Below are 17,233 nucleotides of genomic sequence, written 5' to 3' on the forward strand. Positions count from 1 at the left end.
TGTCACTCAGTCCACCCCCCTCTCCAGACCCCACTCCCCAAACCCTGGGCTCGTCCATTTTGTCCTAAACTCGCACACAGTTTGATTTTGATAAGAATCACCTGTCATTGATGTTGTATCCATCTTTGAAGCTCATCTCGCTCCATCTGTCCTAATTGTCTTTATGTCTTCCATCAATCACTTTTATTATTAATACTCCCTTCCAGGCTGAGCAAACACACACACACATATATACACACACACACAGTGTGCGATTCTGTGGTTTTATATAATAAAATATCATTTTGAATTTTCCACAGCACCATCCTGAAAACCCTGATCACACACTGCCCTCTTGGTAAAGAAGTGCGTCACTACAAGCGTTATATGGGATGTACATTACGTTACATAGAAGCGGAAGTCAGAGAGCTGTAAAAACATTTTAAAGTAGCATAACTATTTATCCACATTTCCTACTACTATCCAAAACTGAACGGGTACACGGATGGACCGTACCTCGCTCTCGCCAGATAGCTGCTGGGATTGGCTCCAGCCACCGACCTACACGCCCGCCTCAAAAAAATATTAAGATGCAGAAGTTGGAACGAGTCTATCTCATCTTTGTGAGTTTGCTGCCCTCTGCTGACCATAGAGGGGAACCTTAATTTATTGTATCACGTAAAACAGCGATCTGTGAGGTTTAAACGGAAGCGCAAAGTTGCTGAGTCACCTCGACCTTCACCCATTCTCCAATCACTCGCCCGTCAATTCTTCAGCATCAACCAGGGGATCAATAACTAACAGACTATATTACTTTGGTCAACATTTATATTGGTTCATACTGAATGTTAGTGTTAACAAAATAAAAAAAATGGGTACAATTTATTGCTGCTGCTGTTGTTGTTGTTGGTGGTAATAGTAGTAGTCCTTAGTGTCCTTTATTATGTCAGACTTGTATCAGAGTCTGCACGATCTTTTCACTTTTACCTAACCTGCTCAGTCCTCCAGGACACTCCAAACCTGACGTAAACCCTCTGAGGCGCCACAATGAATGGGCCGCTGTTCTCGGGGCCGACGCTCGAGGGCGCTGTTGTCGCTATCCATACCCATAAGCGGGGGAGTGAGAGGTGCATGAAATGGAGAAAAATGGCGGATCATGTGCAGGTAAGTGGAGGTTTCATGTTTTTGTCACCGATTCTTCCACTTGGAACGCGTTAATGGGTGTGAGCGCAGATTGCGGCGCAGCGCTGCTGCTTCGGAAGCCGTGCGGCACCGCTGCGGGTTCGAGATGACCGTTCCCACGCTGCTGTGTGACGGTTAAAGAAAGGATGTGGCCGCCTGTGTATGTTGACTTGTGGCCTGCTGTCATTGCTGCTGCTGCCGCTGGATGCTGAGGGTTAGCTAACCTGTGCTAGCAGTGAGCTAAAGGGATGGTATGGGGCTATGTCATACAGAAGGCAGTCTCTGAGTTCTTGGCTCAGTATCTCCGGGATTCCTGGTTCTTGTGCAGGTTCAAGGCTGGTTACCGGCAGCTTAATGCCGCCGGTTAGCAGTGTGTTTTGGTGAAGTAAACAATAAAAGCAGCGGTTCTCCGCCGACATGTAGCCGCTGTCAGGCTAACGTTGTGTGGTTACTGATAGTTTATCGCCAGCGAGCGACACATTTTTTACGTTTATGATATAAACTCACTTTGACTTGTTTTGGTTGATCTTTTCAAACACAACTTTATTGATTAATATGTAGTATCACAGAAATAAAGCAAGCTAAAGGGTTAGCTGGCTACGCTAATGTTAGCTCCAATCTCCAGACGTCAACTTCTCCCGCCCGAGCTCGTTTGAAAACACGGTTCGGTTAATTGGATCGGACCTCAAGTCCCGTCCTGCAGACGTGATGGGGGTGAAATGGGGATGTTCTGTTTCCCCGGGGGGTTTTAATGTTTTTAACCTCTGTTGAGTCAATGTGGCTGAAAGCAACCGCTTCGAACCGACACATGTTTGAGATCCGGAGGAGCAGGAGCATGCTAAACCTTTGGGTCTGCTCCTCATTGCTGCTCTTCCATGATGTACCATAACCGTAGATGCAGTGAGGGTTTGTCGCGAAGCAGTGAAAATGTAAACATTCAGTTTTAGTTTCAGGAGAGGCACTGCATTCCCGACTATTCCCTGGAATTAGCTCTTTAATTAAGCAGCGTTGCAAGATCTGTGCTATAAAAGCTGTCCTATCCAAACAACCCGAAACAAAAAGTTTTAAGTTTTTTTTTACTAGAGAGAAACACTATACGATACTATAAATACTATTTATACAAGTTTGTGAGAAAATATGATTAAAAAAAATGACTACCTAGAAAGAAAGACTCCCTGGAAAGGGTGTAGTCTGAAACCACCGCTTTAGTTATTTAGTAAGAACAAGTTGTGAGGTTTGAAAGTAATTGGCTTATTTTGATTGTAATAGACTTTCAGGTGTGCTATGAATGATCACTAAATGTGAAAGAGTATCATGATCTTCATTTTAAGGTGGTAATGTGATTCATCATTTAGTTTACTTTCAAATTGGCTTCATGTTTTATTGAAGAAGTCTTGAAATTAATAACTAGGGAACTAGGATGTCAAACAAAATGTCAGCTCCCTTATTAAATCATATACAAAGAAGCCTAACTATTCCAGTTGAAGTTCTGCTTAGGCACTGTTGTCGGAGTTGTTGTTTTTTTTAACCATATCAACGCAGTCACAGATTTTGCTGCAAAACTCCACTGAACTTTATTTAAAACACAGTGCTACTTACACATTGCTTTTTCATTGAAAAATATATATTTTTAATAATTAGTCATGCTGCATGAAATGTATTTCTTAATAAACTGTTTCAGCAGTTCTTTTGAAAACTAGCAATCAGGGTTATGTCAAAAGCTGGAAAGAACTAGAGGAAAATAGCATGAATATAATTCACTGGTGTCACAATATTTAAAACCTGTTTTGTTTATCAAGTCATTTCTACTGCTCTTACAGTTGTCCTTTAGTCTGTTGCTTTTGTTGGACATTGGATTTGCATTTACAATTAAGGATGTCACCTTGAAACTCTGTGTAAAAGTTCAATTTGAGTTTATTGCCTTTGGATATGTACTGTTGCTTTTTTGTGTGAAGAAGCGAAGGTTAACATATTAATATGTTTTGGTCATGGACCACCTGGGTGTATATGATTATGACATCATCTGTGGTGAGATGCAATATCAGTGTGACTAATGGAGCAAAGTATTGAGTTTGAGCTCTTATCTGTGGTCAGCAGGGTCTTTGACACTGACGCTGTGCTCCAAACTCCTCACCTTGTCAGTGAATGCATCACCATTATGAAACAAGACCTGAGCCCCCACCTCCCTCCTCCAGCACCACTACCACCACTGTTACCTCTTCACTTTTAAATCCAGGCTTCCATCAACGCTGACTTTGTTTTGAACCTGGCAGATTCCACCATGCTGAATGTATTTATGAGTTTATGAGTAATGGGCTGTGACTCTGCAGATTTTGTGTTTGGAACATGGAAACAACAAACGTAAGAGTGCAGCAATGTTTTGTTATTGTTTGTAAAGTAAGAAAATGTCTTTTCATAACTTCATTTGAGAATTACTTTTATTGTAGCACACTGTATTGATAAATTATGAAATTCTAGTGTTTATGAAATAGAATTTTGGGGGGGGGGATATGGAAGTTGTCAGTTTCAGGAACCCTTATCATTAACAAGGGAAAATAATTGTCATTGATTAAAAACAAAAGTAACTGGCTACAGAGAAATGAACATTTTGTAAATAGGATGGTGTTAAATCTAATTGATTAGTCGTGTGGTCCATTAAATGTAAACAAGGTAGGAAATGTCAGCTCTATGATAATAACCTCTGATGTGGTATCTTCGACACAAACAAAACAAACCAGAAAATATTCACATTTTAGAAGCTGAATTTTGAGAACTTAGTTGAATTTAAGAGTGAGCTGTAGTTTTAGCACTAAATTGTGAGACAGATCTTAGGTTGAAACTATTTTAATATGTTCCTTTCTCAATGTACCTTTTGATGTATGATGGATCTTTTTAAGTTGATGGCTAACCTTAAGTTCATGTTCTTTGAGGAACACACAGTTCTCTCCAGATGGGTTCTTCTCTGTCTCTGGTATCCACTGATAAGTTCCTTATCATCCATGTGCATCTCTGCTTGTCACTTTGTCAGGGCCTTGCCCAGCTAGAGATCCTATGTAAGCAGCTATATGAGACGACTGACACCACCGTCCGACACCAGGCGGAGAAAGCTCTGGTGGAGTTCACCAACAGCCCTGACTGTCTCAGCAAGTGTCAGCTGCTGCTGGAGAGAGGAAGTGTGAGTCCAACGTGTCCAGTTCACGCCTCCATTTTCTTCTCATGTGACGTTTTATTGACATTGGTCTTAATGTTGCATTACTGCCTCCTATGTCCGGCACAATTGACCTGCAGGCCTGTGCAACACATATGAACTATATCAGTAGTTTACCGCAGTCAACACATGCACAGTATTTCAACGACGCATCCTTCTTCACCTGCAAAAACATTCACCTAATTTAATGGCTGGATAAAACCAGACTTCCACCACAAGAACTAAAACATATTACAAAGGTTAATAATTAAACAGGATTTGCTTTAAAAGACTAGATGTTAGGTTTGGTTTATGGGACTTTTAAATTAAGAGAAGCTCCAAACCCACAAACATTAGGTTTTTTCAAGTCAGCCTTAGAGAACATTTAGTCAGTTGTTTTTCTTTTTTAATATTTTTTAGAATCTTAATTTGTTAAATCATGTATAGGGATGTTACAATGTACCACAAATCGGTTAAAAAGTGAGACACACATCAAGGTGTTACGAGTAGGCTGAATTATCTTAAAAACAAAACAAGACGTCAGGTCCCAACATAATATAAGTGACATTCAGGTGTTCAAACAGATCGTGGGAAGAACTTTTTCACAGACACAAACATTGTTTCACTCTTTCTAGTTAATGTATTTTTTATTCTCTTGTTTAATATATTGACAGTTAACAAAGTAAATTAGATTAGATCCGTTTTACATTTAATGAAGAGATATATTTAATAAGAGGTGTTTCTGTGAAGAAATTTCCATTTTTTATATATCATATTTCAAGATGACAATTTCACTTTGTGAGGTACAAAAGATTTTTCATTTTTACATTTCATTACAGGTAATGGTATTTTGCATAGTTTTTTCCAAAAAATTGTGATTAAATTGTATTGTGATCAGAAAATTGTGAATCATATTGTATCCTGAGGTGAACTCATTGTGACATCCCTAATAATGTGTAATTATTCATTTTATTATAAAGTCACACTTTGTGGTATATTGGAGGGCACAGTTTGTTTGTTTTTTTTACTAGAATTATTATGCTAAATCTTAGCCTGTGGCTTGAGCTCAAGGCCCAATTAGGTTTTTGTCACTTCTTTCAGTTGAACTTTTATTTATCTAGCTAATTTTGTTGTGTTTTTCCTACGATAGTCGTCATACTCTCAGCTCCTTGCGGCCACCTGTTTGTCGAAACTGGTGTCTCGAACCAGCAACCCTCTGCCTCTTGAGCAACGCATTGACATCCGTGAGTTTTTCCTCTGCCGCCAAAACATTTCGTCAGTTCTGCTGAAGAAGTGTGTCAGACTTGAGGTTGACTGAAGCTGCCATCATAAATGTTTCTCTACTGCTTAGGGAACTATGTTCTGAATTATTTGGCCACGAGGCCGAAGTTAGCGACATTTGTGACCCAGGCGCTGATCCAACTATATGCTCGGATCACCAAACTGGGCTGGTTCGACTGTCAGAAGGATGACTACGTTTTCAGGAACGTCATCGCTGACGTGACGCGGTTTTTACAGGTAAGGATGTGTATGAGTGGTCACATGACCAAGCTCTGGAGCGAGGCCATGTTTGTATGTTGCTGTCGCAGCTGCTGAGGTTTGACTGTTTTGTGTTTACAGGACAGTGTTGAACACTGCATCATCGGCGTCACAATCCTGTCCCAGCTGACCAATGAGATTAATCAGGTATTTCCACATTGTTTATACTGAATGAATAAACTTTAGCGAGCTTTAAAAAGAACAGGGAACTCTGCGCTCCTCTCATCTCGATTAATGTTTTCTTTTTAGGCCGACACAACACATCCTCTGACAAAACACAGAAAAATTGCGTCATCGTTCAGAGACTCCTCCCTCTTCGACATCTTCACTCCTTCCTGCAATCTGCTCAAACAGGTGTGTCTTGTCTAATCTCAATCGGAATTTTATTCTCTCCCCCTGCATTTGTGGCTGATTTACAGCCATATATTTATGTTCATGAAGAGCTTGGAAAAAGTTTTTCCTTTTTTTGAGTTGTATTAAAATATACTCGGTATGTATCTCCAGGCTTCGGGGAAGAACCTAAACCTCAATGATGAGTCGCAGCACGGCCTCCTGATGCAGCTGCTCAAACTCAGCTACAACTGCCTCAACTACGACTTCATAGGAACTTCCACGGACGAGTCGTCAGACGACCTGTGCACTGTACAGATCCCCACATCATGGAGATCAGGTGTGTTGGCAGGGGGAAACACTGAGACACTGAGAAAGAACTGGCTTTGCTGCAGCGTGGACAGCTGGAGTTGTCTGAAGCACAGCACTTAACCTCTGACCTTTGTCTCTCCTGCAGCATTTCTCGACTCCTCAACTCTGCAGCTCTTCTTTAATTTGTATCATTCCATCACTGCATCCTTGTCTCCACTGGTGAGTGACAGCTGTCAGAACAGTTTTTTTGTTGTTTCCACTCAAACAGTCAACTTAACAGTAGGGAACGAATTCTGACAATAGAGATTACTATCTTCTGTTCTCGTCCATACACTCAATAGGCTGATTGACACACTTTATCCCTACACTCCCAATTTATGTGTAATTTGCTGCACCCATTTTTGCAATAGCTTCACGCCCCCTTCTTTGGTTACCACAGTATGAGACTATTTGTGTGAATAAATTACAATAAATACAAGCCTAAAATAAGTGTGAAAATCTTCATAAACTAGTTTGTTATCATAATAAATAAAACAAAAATACATTTTTGTTTTATTATTATTTTAGGCTTTGAAAAGTAGTGTAACTTGATATAAAAAGAAGTCAGAGTCTTTGTTTGTTTATCTTTTTATGCCTTACAACTAAGGATGCACGGTAACTTTTTGTAATCCTTGTGCGGTCCTTCGCATTTTTGTACACACCGTTTGTCCTCGCAATGATTTTCATCTTGTCCCAGAATATGAGTATTAAAGAATATGAGTAAAGGTGGCACATGTCGTGCAGTTTTAAGACGGGGTGCATCTGCAAAGAACTTCTCCACGTCGGGTTTAATTTATCTCCTGAAATCCAAACATCTCGATTGCTATGCTGAATATAAGAGGAAGGAAAGCCACTTTGCGTAAAAGCTAATCTTGGCTGCATACAGCGTAGACCAGGAGCTTCCTGTGACATTCACGTCGACCATTTGGTCTTAATAGAGAACATTCTCTCTCTTCTTGCCCTGTTTGAGCAGCTAACTAAAGAGATCAGCTCCTCTGATGCATCTGTAGCAGATGTTATTCCTTTAATCGCAGCAGTAAAGCGTCTTCTAAGGAAACAGGTTGACACGGACCACGGAGTGAAAACAATGAAAAGTCCACTCAGAGTCTGTCAGCACACATTTCACTGAGATCTGTTCAGATCCTCTGCACTTCGTCGCGACTGTACTTGATCCACATTATAAGGATCATTACTTGGATGGGAGAATAAAGCAGCGCACACGAGAAATGATCCAGCGATTGACTGAAATGCACTTTGTGTTTATATCAGATGAGATTGAATCTTAATATCTTTCAGCAGGCCAGTTGGCCTGTACATTATCATTTAATGTACACAAGTGGGGTCAGGTTTAACATTTTACTTTGAATTCTATTTAATTTTATATTGAGCATTGTTGAAGTTTTGTAATTGTTTTATCTTTGAAACAATATTAATTTCAGCAATTGCAGTGCCTTGATTTTATTGAGGTTTAGTACACAGTCATAGCCATCAATGCAATGGTACTAATAATTGGCATAATGTACTTCAGTGTTTTGGTTTTCAGCCTTGGTTTCCTCATTTTTAATTTTTTTCTAATATATCTATATATATATAAAATACGTGTGTGTATACATATAAGTTTACAATTATATATATAAATCAAATTTGAACCACTGACACAAGGTAGAGTTAACGAAAATAATATGATAAAATAATCTTCAACAGTTCTTGTGCTGATATCACCAGTTGACATATATTTTCTGAAGCCATGCGCTATGATATTAAGCAGATGCACGTGATGCAAAACGCTGTCAAAGCCGGCAGACTTGAGTGTGTAATTAATTTCAGAGCAAAATAATTAGGTCAAAACTGATTTAATATAAAACACATAGTCAGCAACTACCAGCTTTCTAACCATTTGTTTTAACCGAATATACTGATGCCACTTAAACACAGCATTAAGGCCTGCAACTTGGGTAGAAATAGGAGCACCTGAATTACAAAAAAAAAAAAAAACACCCACACCACCGTGCTGACCATATTATATTGTGTATATTATCGGGGCTTTTTGTTATGATATCGGACTTTCGGGAATGACGTCATTGTTTCCTGTAGTCTTGCTTACAGCGGAGCCTCTGCAGGCTCTGTAAAGGCCCACTAATGTGAACACGTGCATGTGTTCTTTTTCAGGTGTTGTCATGTCTGGTCCAGATTGCCTCGGTCAGGAGGTCCCTCTTCAACAATGCAGAGCGAGCGAAGTTCCTCTCACACCTGGTGGATGGAGTGAAGAGGATACTGGCCAACCCACAGGTCTGTAATGACCCTGTAGCACTGCTCTGTCCGTTTTTTAGTAGCTGTATTTACTGAGGAGAAATTAATGCATTAGCCGGCCTAGCATTGATCATGTTCTTAGTGCACTACAATACAGTGGCGGTTACCTTTTTTTTCTTTAACCACAAGGAAAGAGAATTAGAATTAGCCAAGTGAATATTTTGTGTTTAAAGTCCAAAAAGTATTTTATATTAATATTTCAAAAATCACCCAAAACCATGAGTGAGGGGTCCAAAAAGTATTTTTTCAGGAATATATCAAAAATCACCAAAAAGTCCCCACAATGCCTTAAAATGCAAGATTATGTCCTAAAACATGCTGCCAAGTGAATATTTTGTGTTGAAACGTCCAAAAAGTATTTTATATTAATATTTCAAAAATCACCCAAAACCATGAGTGAGGGGTCCAAAAAGTATTTTTTATGAATATATCAAAAATCACCAAAAAGTCCCCGAAATGCACTAAAATGCAAGATTATGTCCTAAAACATACTGCCAAGTGAATATTTTGTGTTTAACAGTCCAAAAAGTATTTTATATGAATATTTCAAAAATCACCCAAAACCATGAGTGAGGGTTCCAAAAAGTATGTTTTATGAATATATCAAAAATCACCAAAAAATCCCCAAAATGGACTAAAATGCAAGAATATGTCCTAAAACATGCTGCCAAGTGAATATTTTGTGTTTAACAGTCCAAAAAGTATTTTATATGAATATTTCAAAAATCACCAAAAAGTCCCCGAAATGCCTTAAAATGCAAGATTATGTCCTTAAACATGCTGCCAAGTGAATATTTTGTGTTTAACAGTCCAAAAATATTTTTTTATGAATGTTTCAAAAATAACCAAAAAGTCTGCGGACTTTTTTTTTTTTCTACCTTTAATTCATACATACTGTTGTCTTTTATTCCAGTGTTTGCCCGACTCCAACAACTACCATGAGTTCTGTCGCTTGCTGGCGAGGCTGAAGAGCAACTACCAGCTGGGAGAGCTGGTCAAAGTAGAAAATTACCCCGAGGTGATTCGGCTCATAGCCAACTTCACCGTCACCAGTCTACAGGTGGGTTGCTGCCACACATCTACGCCCTACTGTATATGAACTATTGAAATGGTTGTAGGGCTCATGACTCTCTCCACCTGTGTGTGTCAGCACTTGGAGTTTCCCCCCAACAGTGTCCACTACCTGCTGAGTTTGTGGCAGCGTCTGGCAGCATCAGTTCCTTACGTCAAAGCCACAGAGCCTCACCTACTGGAGACGTACACGCCAGAGGTCACCAAGGCCTACATCACGTCACGGCTAGAGTCAGTCCACGTCATCCTCAGGTAACATACACACACAATACAGAATGTGTGAGTGGATGCAAATGGGTAAAAAATGACGCTGCACATGTCATCAGTTGTCACACTGTCGTCGATTGGCAAAATTGAACCAGATCCCTTCTTTACCTGTAGCCATGTGACACTACCAGTCAATCAACTATCTATGCGGCCAATGATGTTGTTGCTGCATTAAGTAACTCTTCAGCCACTGTTCAAGACTAAAAAGTCAGTGCCTAAAAGCAAATCTAGAGACATTCCAGTTAAAGAATATCGCTGTTGTTAAACTGTTTGGTCAGTGAGGGCTTTTGTCTCACACGGCCACAGAGTCCTCTCTTATTAATCTGGATACATGTGCAAAAAGACAAACTGTAGTTGTAAAGAAGAACACTTTTTGGCATTTTGGAAGCACAGTATTGGTATAAGACACAATAATTTATCCATCATTCAGTAGCAGTTGGAAATGTCCAGAAATATATGTTAAGTATACAGAGTTGGTGACTGCCTTTTGTCACTGAACCACTTAGATACTAAGACATAAGGACACAGCATCTTGTTGATGTACTGATGCCTTGTTTTATACATTTGTCTTGAGTAAATCTAATAAAGGGATTTAAAAAAAACAATGGCTCGATCCGGCACTCTGGATCGGCATCAGTCCGATATTGGTCAAAATTCAGGATCGAATATATAAAAAACACGCCATGAGCACAGACACTTTCTCCTAAGCAATGGCAGCCTGTGATATGTGGAAGGAGAACAGAAGGTATCGGATTTATATCGATATCAAAGCAAATACTCCAATTTCAAGTATCGGTTTTGGACGTGAAAAAGTTATGTTAAGTCATCTGTAATATTATGTCAAATAGTAGATTCTAGAAAATTTAGTTGTAAAAACCCATTCTTTTAAACCTGCTCACAACAGCTTTCTAAATATATACATAAGTAAAAGACTGTAAAAGACTGGGTTTTTTTAAACCCAGTAAAAACTGGGTTTTTTAATTTTAAAAAGTGAAACATATTTGCAATTCTTGGTCCAACTGCAAAAATAATAAAGAATAATTACAGACTCTGCTGTAAAAGTCTGGAAAGCCAGTTTTAAGGTAATTTTACTTACTAAATTTTGGGGTGTTGTCATTTTCTCTTTAGGGATGGATTAGAAGACCCTCTGGATGACGCCGGCCTCGTCCAGCAGCAGTTGGACCAGTTGTCCACCATTGGGAGGTGCGAGTACGAAAAGACGTGCGCACTGTTAGTCCAGCTGTTCGACCAGGCAGCTCAGACCTACCAGGAGCTGCTGCAGTCGACCAACTCCAGTGCAGCCGACATCACTGTACAAGAAGGTACGTCGTGTACGCTGTAAACACACCACAGTTTTGTTTATTGAGTTAAAATCACAAATCTCCTCGGAACCTTCTCTGCTAAGAGAAGAAAGGGAAGACAGTTTTTATTTTTAGGAGTCAATATCCAAGTCATGCCTTCTTTTCATGGCTCTGCAGGTCGGTTGACGTGGCTGGTTTACATAATCGGGGCAGTGATTGGTGGACGGGTTTCATTTGCAAGTACAGACGAGCAGGACGCCATGGATGGAGAGTTAGTCTGTCGGTACGTAGACTGTCATCTTGTGACACTTTGATTCTTTGATGAAGGTCACTAAGACATTTTCTTTGTTGTTGTCAACATGAGTCGAAACACTAATTAACTGGGTTTATGTGTGTAACATCTAAGGTAGGGGTGTCAAACTCATTTTGGTTCACGAGCTGCATGCGCCCTAACAAGATGTCACGTGGACCGACCAATACGGCCATAACATAATTGACTATAAATAACATTAAATCCATGTTTTTCTTCTTCGTTTTCATTCAAACAAGTATATTTAATATGTATTATTATGTATTCATATTAAATAATAATAATAATAATTTAACAAATAATATCCTGAAAATAAAGTGTTTGTGTATTTGTTTATTTTCAAATGAACACTCCAGCAGGTCAGTTTTGACCGTATGTTTGGTACCACTGATCTAAGGTCACACAAAAGCCTTTATTCCTTATAAGTCAGCGGGAATATGTGTAAAATTAAACTGTTGATGGTTTTCTGCAGCTACAGTTTACAGTTATCCCCTGACGGAAAGTAACAGCTGTAACCTCCGTTTTGTTGAACCTTTCAGGGTTCTGCAGTTGATGAACTTGACAGACTCGCGGCTCGCTCAGGCTGGAAACGAGCGGCTGGAGCTGGCCATGCTCAGCTTCTTTGAACAGTTCAGGAAAATCTACATCGGAGACCAAGTGCAGAAATCATCTAAGGTGAGCCAGCGGTGCCCACATTAAACAATGGTTATTGATGCAGCTCGTGGGTTTCCTATTTCCTGAATACATGCCCTTATTGACCCTGCATATCATCTGTCTGTAGGGGGCAGTCAGTTCATGCTGGTCACCTTTCAATGTTGTCATTGCAGAGAATATTTCTAAGAGAAAATGGAGGAAAAAAAGCTACATTTATTTATATATGTGACCAGTCTTAATTTTAGCATGAAATTTTGATTTATTTTTGGTCTTGCTCTAATTACATTGTAAATTCTAACTTGCTGATATAATTTTTTGCTGAATTGACAACATATACAATAAGTAAACCGTTCATCAGCACAAAGTTTATCCTCATAGCAAGCTATTATGAAACATTTTCCATAAACCTGCACTCAGTCACAGGTTCTGTCTTCAAAAACTAAATAAAGTGCTTTGTGACTATAATAAGGTACTAGGAAAAAACTGGGTTCCTGTTTGTCCAAATTCTGACACAAACTCTGCATTACAAAACAAAAATATCTGCAGTTTATTTATTTTATTTTTTTACTGACTTTAAGTAAATAGGAAAAATGCACGGCCTCTCTTGAAATAAAAATGTCTAATAATTACAAAATTAAATATATGCCAATCGTAAACTTGTCTTTCTTATGTAATAAGTTCAAAGGAATTAAACAGTGGTTGTGACCCAGGAATCGACTTCGTCCAAAACATTCCAGGGCTGTTTCCATACGATAATCAAAAAAGAGGAACATTTTAGTTTGGCCATACAAGAGATTTTCTTCTTCAAAAACAACAGCTTAAAACATTCTTCCAACTTTCAGTCCAGTTTAAGCAGTATTAATGTACATGTATTTAAAATGTTCATTAATTGTGTAACTGTCTGCGTGTTCACAGCTTTATAGACGACTATCAGAAGTTCTGGGTTTGAATGACGAGACCATGGTTCTCAGCGTCTTTATAGGAAAAATGTGAGTAAAAGACAAAATGTTTTCTTTATATTCCAGGAATCACTAGTATGTCACAAAAGTAAAAATAATTTTAAAAAAATTAAAGCACTGCCGTGTTCTCCACGACTATTTCAGCATCACTAACTTGAAATACTGGGGACAATGTGAACCAATCACCTCGAAGACGCTGCAGCTACTCAACGACCTCTCGTTAGGATATCCTTTGCCAAAATGTCTCTATGGATTTTGAAGTTAAGTGAGAACAGGCGAATATTGGTTGAAATAATTCACAAAAAAGCTGAAAATTAAGTGAGATGAGAATCTGGGAAAAATCATTACTTATGTTGGTTAAATTTTAATAAAAATGATTTGAAATACATTTAAAGCATACAGAGATAAAGATACATTTTCTTTCTTTTTTTCTTTATATATTTCCTCTGCTGGTTGTAGGCCAACACACTAAATTTATGACGATATAAAACCCATCCAGATGTTATGATTGGCTTGTATTTCAGTTAAAAACCTTCCTGGCTCTGTCTTCTCCTTGACATCGTGTCCGTTCACGTACAGCTGTGTAAGGAAGCTGGTGAAGCTCAGTGCGGTGCAGTTTATGTTAAATAACCACACGGTGAGGTTTTTTTTTTTTTTTCAACTGTCTCTCCCTATTTAAACAAACACAGGTGTTAATGTATATGCTGATGACGTGTTGTTCTCTCTTTTCCCCTCATTATCAGAGTGAACACTTCTCCTTCCTGGGAGTAAACAACCAGTCTAATCTGAGTGATATGAGGTGCCGGACCACTTTCTATACTGCACTTGGGCGCCTCTTAATGGTTGATCTGGGTAAATACACTAAGTGGACTATGGGCTTTTTTTCAAGCCTTGATTTTTCATTGAAAAACGAATATATATATATATATATTATTGAAGTGCTCACCAAAAACATTTTTGTTGCTCATCAACTTGTTCTACAAAACTTTGCTGAACTGAAACCTGTACTACCAGGGTTTACTTTTTATTCTACAGAGTAAACAGAAATTAGTCTGTTGATTTAAAATTAGGCACATTAAAAGTCTTTTTCACTAAATTAGCAAAAAAAAAAACATGTAAATTCCCCCTTTCCAACTGCAAAAACTGTTTTCCATGTATCACGGTAAATCAACAGTGTTCCTTTTTCCTAAGTCTAGGAATTGGGCATTGAGTTTCCTAATCTAAACTTAAAGCTTTAATTGGCATTAAATGGCTGAAATCACTCATTTAAAAATCCTGAAAATGCCAAGATATAAAGGTGAGGATTTTTATCCCCAAATTTTTTTCACCTTTTTCTGATGTTTACATATATGTGTGTGTGTGTATATGTCTGTATATATATATATGTGTGTATATATATACACTATATTACCAAAAGTATTGGCTCACCTGCCTTGACTCATACTATGAACTGAAGTGCCATCCCATTCCTAACCCAGAGTTCAATATGATGTCGGTCCACCTTTTGCAGCTATTACAGCTTCAACTCTTCTGGGAAGACTGTCCACAAGGTTGAGGAGAGTGTTTATAGGAATTTTTGACCATTCTTCCAAAAGCGCATTGGTGAGGTCACACACTGATGTTGGTCGAGAAGGCCTGGCTCTCAGTCTCCGCTCTAATTCATCCCAAAGGTGTTCTATCGGGTTCAGGTCAGGACTCTGTGCAGGCCAGTCAAGTTCATCCACACCAGACTCTGTCATCCATGTCTTTATGGACCTTGCTTTGTGCACTGGTGCACAGTCATGTTGGAAGAGGAAGGGGCCCGCTCCAAACTGTTCCCACAAGGTTGGGAGCATGGAATTGTCCAAAATGTTTTGGTATCCTGAAGCATTCAAAGTTCCTTTCACTGGAACTAAGGGGCCAAGCCCAGCTCCTGAAAAACAACCCCACACCATAATTCCTCCTCCACCAAATTTCACAGTCGGCACAATGCAGTCTGAAATGTACCGTTCTCCTGGCAACCTCCAAACCCAGACTCGTCCATCAGATTGCCAGATGGAAAAGCGTGATTCATCACTCCAGAGAACGCGTCTCCACTGCTCTAGAGGCCAGTGGCGGCGTGCTTTACACCATTGCATCCGACACTTTGCATTGCACTTGGTGATGTGTGGCTTGGCTGCAGCTGCTCGGCCATGGAAACCCATTCCATGAAGCTCTCTGCGTACTGTACTTGGGCTAATCTGAAGGTCACACGAAGTTTGTAGCTCTGTAGCAGTTTTAAAGTTGTATGTGTAGTCATGTGTGTGTCTATATACATATACTTAAGCTTAATACATAAGTGTGTATGGATATAGCTGTATGTTAACATAACATGACATTAGGATTTTCCCTAAGATTTAAGTTTATTTAAATTTCACTCTTACTAACAATAAACGTAAATTTTCTCCTTCATTAGGCTTCAAGAACCTAAAACAAGCTGGTATGAAGTTAATTCAAAAGTTAGGAAAATTGGATGTATTTCTCATGTATTCACTGTACTCTGTGTGTTTTGGTGTGTGTGTGTGTGTGTGTGTACAGGTGAGGATGAGGACCAGTTTGAACAGTTCATGTTGCCTTTGACGGCCGCATTTGAGACTGTGGCTCAGATGCTGAGCACAAACACGTTTAATGAGCAGGAGGCTAAGGTGAAACACCACCACAAACACACTCGCACTCTGACACACACACACCTTCATCAGTATCACCTCTGTATTGACAACTAACAATTATCGCACTCCTCTGCCATTTCCTGTAGAGGACGCTAGTTGGCTTGGTACGGGACCTGCGAGGAATTGCATTCGCCTTCAACGCTAAGACAAGCTTTATGATGCTCTTTGACTGGATGTATCCTCTTGTTGTCATGCACAGAGTCACACGTACACAGCTTTTTTTTTTAATCTTGATGTTTCTAAATTGTTTTCCTGAACGCACACCTGCAGTTATCCAGCCTACATGCCCATTTTACAACGGGCCATTGAGCTGTGGTACCACGACCCAGCATGCACCACACCTGTCCTTAAACTCATGGCTGAGCTCGTCCACAACAGGTGAGGAGGATCATAGAGTCTGTCTGGTCACATGACCAGAGAACAAACCCTTGCCTCTTATTTTGTGTGTTTTTTTGTATCTTGAATCTCCTCCTGTTTATTCTTGTTTCCTTGGGGTCTTTTATGACCCCACTTTGTTCCTTGTCTTCTTTTTATACTCCTTCATTTTAGTTTTTTCACCTACTTTTCTCTTCTTTTGACTCCTCATCCTCTTTCTCCATGCCTTAAGTCTGTTCCTCTGTTTTTTCCCCAGATCTCAGAGGCTTCAGTTTGACGTGTCGTCACCAAACGGCATCCTGCTGTTCAGGGAGACCAGTAAGATGATCACTACGTACGGTGAGTTCTCCAAAAACAAAGTCCTCTCCTTTGTCCTTATGACATTCATTAAACTCCGTTCCACTTCTTCCAGGCCTGGTCCTGAATTACAATAACAGTACTGCCTCGTCACAGCTTGTTCGAGGACAGTTTTCTTTTTCTTTTTTCTTCTTTTTTTCTTCACCTGTGCCTTGGTCTTTGTTGTCTTCTCCATCAGGGAACCGGATCCTGACGTTAGGTGAGGTTCCAAAGGACCAAGTGTACGGTGTGAAGCTGAAGGGAGTCAGCGTGTGCTTCACCATGCTGAAGGCCGTGCTCAGCGGAAACTACGTCAACTTCGGTGTCTTTCGTCTGTACGGTGACGCCGCTCTGGACAACGCACTGCAGACCTTCATCCAACTACCGCTGTACAT

The 17,233-nt window shown here is 39.6% G+C and overlaps 1 protein-coding gene across 3 annotated transcripts in view; it reads left to right on the forward strand.

Annotated features, from left to right (window-relative positions):
• The first annotated feature begins 998 nt into the window (after positions 1–998).
• The window catches only part of xpo7 (exportin 7), a 20,985-nt gene continuing 4,750 nt past the window's right edge, over positions 999–17,233 (forward strand). Inside the window, exons 1-24 of one of the 3 annotated variants that reach the window (XM_025062210.1) lie at positions 999–1,143; positions 4,190–4,336; positions 5,499–5,592; positions 5,700–5,866; positions 5,969–6,034; positions 6,137–6,241; positions 6,392–6,557; positions 6,675–6,748; positions 8,738–8,857; positions 9,792–9,938; positions 10,029–10,201; positions 11,345–11,538; positions 11,695–11,800; positions 12,367–12,502; positions 13,397–13,470; positions 13,585–13,665; positions 14,014–14,077; positions 14,184–14,292; positions 15,875–15,898; positions 15,997–16,103; positions 16,214–16,302; positions 16,398–16,505; positions 16,759–16,841; positions 17,038–17,219. In XM_025062210.1, coding sequence (XP_024917978.1) covers positions 1,027–1,143; positions 4,190–4,336; positions 5,499–5,592; positions 5,700–5,866; positions 5,969–6,034; positions 6,137–6,241; positions 6,392–6,557; positions 6,675–6,748; positions 8,738–8,857; positions 9,792–9,938; positions 10,029–10,201; positions 11,345–11,538; positions 11,695–11,800; positions 12,367–12,502; positions 13,397–13,470; positions 13,585–13,665; positions 14,014–14,077; positions 14,184–14,292; positions 15,875–15,898; positions 15,997–16,103; positions 16,214–16,302; positions 16,398–16,505; positions 16,759–16,841; positions 17,038–17,219 — 2,733 coding nt within the window. In that variant the 5' untranslated portion in view covers positions 999–1,026. Of the gene's footprint in view, positions 1,144–1,166; positions 3,523–4,189; positions 4,337–5,498; positions 5,593–5,699; positions 5,867–5,968; positions 6,035–6,136; positions 6,242–6,391; positions 6,558–6,674; positions 6,749–8,737; positions 8,858–9,791; positions 9,939–10,028; positions 10,202–11,344; positions 11,539–11,694; positions 11,801–12,366; positions 12,503–13,396; positions 13,471–13,584; positions 13,666–14,013; positions 14,078–14,183; positions 14,293–15,874; positions 15,899–15,996; positions 16,104–16,213; positions 16,303–16,397; positions 16,506–16,758; positions 16,842–17,037; positions 17,220–17,233 lie in introns of those variants that run through there. The other 2 variants (XM_025062211.1, XM_008324427.3) reach the window with 2 other exon arrangements.

The sequence above is a fragment of the Cynoglossus semilaevis genome, chromosome 14 (assembly GCF_000523025.1).
Source record: "Cynoglossus semilaevis isolate Cse_v1.0 chromosome 14, Cse_v1.0, whole genome shotgun sequence".
Taxonomy (NCBI): Eukaryota; Metazoa; Chordata; class Actinopteri; order Pleuronectiformes; family Cynoglossidae; genus Cynoglossus; species Cynoglossus semilaevis.